This window comes from Ixodes scapularis, unplaced genomic scaffold (assembly GCF_016920785.2).
Source record: "Ixodes scapularis isolate PalLabHiFi unplaced genomic scaffold, ASM1692078v2 ptg001792l_1__unscaffolded, whole genome shotgun sequence".
Taxonomy (NCBI): Eukaryota; Metazoa; Arthropoda; class Arachnida; order Ixodida; family Ixodidae; genus Ixodes; species Ixodes scapularis.
Genome location: NW_024610193.1, coordinates 15,063 through 19,638, shown reverse-complemented (window position 1 = coordinate 19,638; position 4,576 = coordinate 15,063). Strand labels below are relative to the sequence as shown.

Here is a 4,576-nt window from a genome sequence, read left to right as displayed (position 1 = left end):
CACTTGGCGCCCTCCTCTCCCCGTCTTCGATCGCAAAAAAAGCAACAACAAAGGAACTAAAAAAAGCAAATATAACTTGCCCCCCCCCCCTTTTTTTTTTGTTGTAGAAATGCCAGTTTTTTCTAAAAACTGGCATTTCTACATTTCTAAAAAAAATAGATTCAGGGTCTTGGTGTTGAAAAAAAAAAAAAAAGGCTTTGCGGAACTGAAGGCCAAGCCTCCCTTTGCGCTGGTCATTTCGCGTGACAGTGTCACCCCGCTCCACTTCACCAAAATAAAAACGACCCTTTTTTTAGAAAGGAGGGGGGAAATAACGGATTGCAAGGAATCTGTTACGCAAGAAATGTAAGGGAATTACTTTACGATTACTCTAGAAAATATGTAATTATTCCGTTACTAAATTACTGATAAATGTGAGGGATTACAAGTAATCTCGTTACTTGTAACGGATTACGTACAAGTCTGGCTGAGACAAAGGGCTTTTATTTCACAGGTAGAAGAGGGTGTTGGCTAGCTGGACGTGGTGCTCCGTGTGCAACGACTGGCCTGCGAGGAAGGCCAGCTTGTGTGCGTACTGGCAGGGCGCGGGCACCCGAATGGTGCCCGGCCAGTTGAAGTACAGGTGCGTCAGCTTGTACGAGAGCCGCTGCATGTGGTCGGGCTTCAGGCCCGTGGTGTCGTAGATGACGTTGTAGTGCGTGGGCGCCACGGTTCCCTGGCGCACGCTTTGCGACACCAGGAAGAAGTCGTAGCGCTCGGGCCGTGTCACCTCCGAGTCGACCACGGTGCCCGGCGGGGGGTTGGCGTAGCCGCCCGAGCTGGTCACGGCAAACAGGCGCGTCGAGATGCGCTTGGTGACCACCACGAACGCCAGCTTGTGATCCTTGCCCGGGAAGAGCGCGTCCAGCGACGCCACGATCTGGTTGATCTCCCACTCGCGGACCTGGGGAATCTGGCCGTCCGAGACACCGTCGCGGAAGAAGAGGATGCGCTCGGGCACGGCGCCGCCGTTCTCGCAGCCGTACTGCCTGAGAGCGTCCTGGAGATGAATGGCCAGCGAGTTGCCCAGCTCCTGGTGGCTGGCGTGGAAGGACGCCCGGGAGAACCAGCGCGTGAAGGTCCTGTTCAGGCTGGCCACAAAGGCCCCCGCCGAGCGGCCGCGCTGACTTGAGTCGTGGTACGTGTCGTAGCCGATGACCATGGTGGACGCCAGCGGGATCTCAAGGCACCAGGCCTGTCCGCCCAGCTTACAGTTGAGCTGGATCGCCACCTTGGTGGCCACCGAGCGCACGTTCTTTCGGTTCCCGATGGTCCGGCTGAGCAGCACCTGCGTCTGCAGGCCCAGGTCGACGCAGGCGTGCTTCTTGATCATGTCATAGCGGTCTTTCCGGTTGTTGGGCAGGATCACAAGAGCCAGCTGCAGGCCGCTGAGCTGCTGAAGCGCGCGGACGTAGCTGCCGGCCCGGTCGTCTTCCAGCTCGAGCAGACGCGGCTCGGTGACCCGCAGACCCATGGGAGGGCAGACACTCATTAGGCTGCGCACAAACTCTGCGCAATTCTGCTCGTCCCTCTTAGGGCAGATGACAATCCAGGAGTCGAGCGTGATGGCCACGTGCATTCGCTTGTCGCGCATCTCGCGCGAGAAGTCGGCCGTGTTGGCGCCGTACCGGTAGTTCTGGGTGCCCTGGATGACCCACTCGGGCGGCATGACGCGGGCGTCGATGCTCACCAGCTGGCCGTCGAACTGCAGCCCCCACTGGTGCATCTCGTGGCTCACGCTGGAGTCGCCGTTGACGCGCCCGATGAAGTCGAGCAAGTTGCGGACGCGACGTGGCGGCTCGACGCGGGTGTGCTGGGCCAAGTCCCGCATGACGGCCACGTTGGCGCGCATTTCGTCCGTGAGTCCCGTGAGCACGCAGAGCTCAGGCACCAGGTAGATGTTGTGCGTACGTCCGACCCGCAAGTCTTTCTCGCGCGGTCGGCACACGAGCAGCGGCTGGTTCGGGTCTCGAATGCGCTTCTCGTACTGGGCGCGGTAGTACTGCACGTACGTCTTGGGTCCCTCCTTGGTGTCGAAGCTGCATTGTGGGTTCTGGTCCCAGTCGATGTCGTCCACGCGGTACGTCTTGTTGTTGTACGGCGTCATGACGATAGCCCCGGCCACGCGGCGGATGGCTTCCTCGCGGTAGCCCGTGGGCGCTGTCGCCGAGATCTGTATGAGCAAGTCGAGGACAGTGTCACGGCGCAGCACCTTGTGGACCGTGTCTGTTACCATCATAACTCCGGTCTCATGCTGCCCAATGGCCGTCACAAGGCCCTGCCAAAGTTCGAGTCCATGCTGGGGAATGGCAGACACAGCCCGCTTGTCAAAGTAGTGCCGATTGATTTGCACAAAGTCTAGGTGCTCCAGGTTTCGGCGCATCTGCGTGTTGAAGAGTCGCAGCAGGTCCGGGTTGTTTGGCGCCAGCTCCTGGACCCTTTTAACGCGAATGCATACCTGTTCTCCGTCGCTACGCCTCCGTGACCACAGCTCCGTCACCTCCTGCTCTAGCCGGCTCGGCGTCTTCAGGTCAGACATCCCATCGAACACGTAGCAACGGCCGAACTGTTCGCGGTGGTCGCCTACTAAGGCACGCCGCATTCTGCTCGACTCGACGCTCGGGACAAAGTCTACGTGGTACTGGTGCACGCAGCACTGAGGCAACGACAGCAGCCGGAAGTAGTTGGCCACCAACCTGATTGGACGGCCCGTGGTGCCGGTCTTGTCGGTTACGTGGATCGGTCGGGTCGCCAGCATCGACACCTCGTTGCGAGGCTTCCGGCGAGCGCCTCGGCCGCACCCGGTGACGTCGGTCTCGGGGCTTGAGTCGCCCGACTCGAATGGTCCCGAAGGCTCCAACGACAGCTGCCGCATTTGCTGGGCGAGGCCGCCAGGCCTCCGCTGCGACTCGTGGTCGCCCAGGGAGCCGGCCAGCAACTTCCGACGACCTCGAGATCGCCCCCTTGCGCGACCCCCTCCACAATCTTCGGGCTCCATCGCACGCTATTTGGAACGCTCGACCAACTTACTTTGGAGGACGTGTTCGATTGAAGGGGCCACGTGCAGCGCGCGCCACAGCAGAAACGCTCCGGCACGCGGGACGCATTGGAGGGGCGCGGTTGAGTCTCAGAAAGGAAGGTATTCATTCGTTTATTGTTCTTCACAAAATGCCCACCTCGACGGAAAGCGTGTCCTTGAAGAGCAGTCCCTCCCTGAGCAACCTCTGTTCGGAGACGAGCAGCGCGAAGCTGACCAGCCCCGATGCCGGCCGAGAGAACCAGTAGCGAGGCACGATCAGCTCGGACGACGAGAAGGTCTTCACCAGGTGCCTGTCCTGACCGGAGCGGTCCAGCAGCCGCAGGCAGAAGTCGAACTTCTTGCTCAGCTTGGCCGAGTGGAGCAGCTCGAGCCCGATCTGAACGGCGTCGCCCCCCTCTTGGCCCGCCGGTACCCCGACGCTCGCTGCCAGCCGGAGCACACAGCGGACGGCTCCCTCCCGCTCGATGCCGAACGGCCGACTGTACAAGCGTAGTTGGCCCTCACGACGCGCCTGCTCGCGGAGTCTCTGATAGCCTGCCAGCTGCCATCGGAAGGGGGCCTCCCGCACGCCGCGGAGCAGCTGCAGCTCTTGAAAGCTTCGCTGCGCGCCTGCCAGCTCGGCCTCGTCCAGAAGTTGCTGCCGGACCTCGGCCACCTGGTGCAGGGACTCCAGAGGGACCAGCCGGTCCGCCAGCACGCGCAGCTCCGTCCGCAGCTCCTCCGCCTGCTTCCCGGTCTCGCTAGACGTCTTCTCCAGCTCCGCTTCGAGTCGGGAAAGCGCCGAGTCTCGGTCAGCAGCCACGTCCTGGCGGACTTGCCGGCTCAGCTCTTGGGCGTCGGGAATCCGGTCCAACATGCGGGCCTGCTCGCTCTGCTTGTCTCCCAGGGCGCGCAGTTGGCCGCGTAGCTCCTCGAAAGATGCGTCGCTCCTGGCGTCGAGCCGCGCCAAGTCGGCGCGCAGCTCCCGCAGTTGAGTGTCCGCTGCGCCGAGCTCGTCGATCCGCTGCTGCGCCTTCCTGAGCTGCTGCTTGAGCCCGGCGCTCTCGGTCCGCAGGCTGTCGGCGCTGGTCTGTAGCTGCTTGAGGAGGAGCACGCTGTCCTTGCAGATGCCGGCCAGCAGCCGCGCGTACGGGTCCGGCTTTGCCGGCTGCTGCTCGTCGAGTCGCTTTAGCTTGGACTCGAGCAGCTGCCACGGTCCGCTGTCCTGCCCGCTTCGAAACACGGGTATCCGCGACGGTTCGGGAGACGCCCGGGCCCGCTCCATGGCTCGTCGGTCGTGCGGACGATGCTCGAGACAGCCTTCTATCTGGCAGTGCGTCGCGATACGGACTCGAGTGTGGGCCCGATAAGGCTCGCTCGGGAGCTGGCCCTGACTCCGATAAGCGACGACAGGGACGCCTCTTTCTGCGCACACATGCGAATCTCTGCGTGTGCGCCCGCAGTGCTCATGTGTGATGCCGGTCCTGGGGAAACATCTGTGTGCCGGGTTGAGGGCCG

The 4,576-nt window shown here is 62.0% G+C and overlaps 2 protein-coding genes across 2 annotated transcripts; both read right to left on the bottom strand.

Moving 5' to 3' along the window:
- Nucleotides 1-467: 467 nt before the first annotated feature.
- Nucleotides 468-3,037, bottom strand: LOC121832856 (piwi-like protein 1). Its single transcript, XM_042288321.1, has one exon. The coding sequence runs from the start codon at nucleotides 3,035-3,037 to the stop codon at nucleotides 488-490; it is 2,550 nt and encodes an 849-aa protein (XP_042144255.1). The 3' UTR covers nucleotides 468-487.
- LOC115329414 lies at nucleotides 468-4,343 on the bottom strand. Its single transcript, XM_040213719.3, has one exon. The coding sequence runs from the start codon at nucleotides 4,341-4,343 to the stop codon at nucleotides 3,201-3,203; it is 1,143 nt and encodes a 380-aa protein (XP_040069653.2). The 3' UTR covers nucleotides 468-3,200.
- Between the last annotated feature and the right edge of the window lie 233 nt (nucleotides 4,344-4,576).

What these genes read in the sequence shown, in the direction of transcription:
- LOC121832856 (XM_042288321.1), bottom strand. Translation starts at nt 3,037, where the DNA reads ATGGAGCCCGAAGATTGTGGAGGGGGTCGCGCAAGGGGGCGATCTCGA.
- LOC115329414 (XM_040213719.3), bottom strand. Translation starts at nt 4,343, where the DNA reads ATGGAGCGGGCCCGGGCGTCTCCCGAACCGTCGCGGATACCCGTGTTT.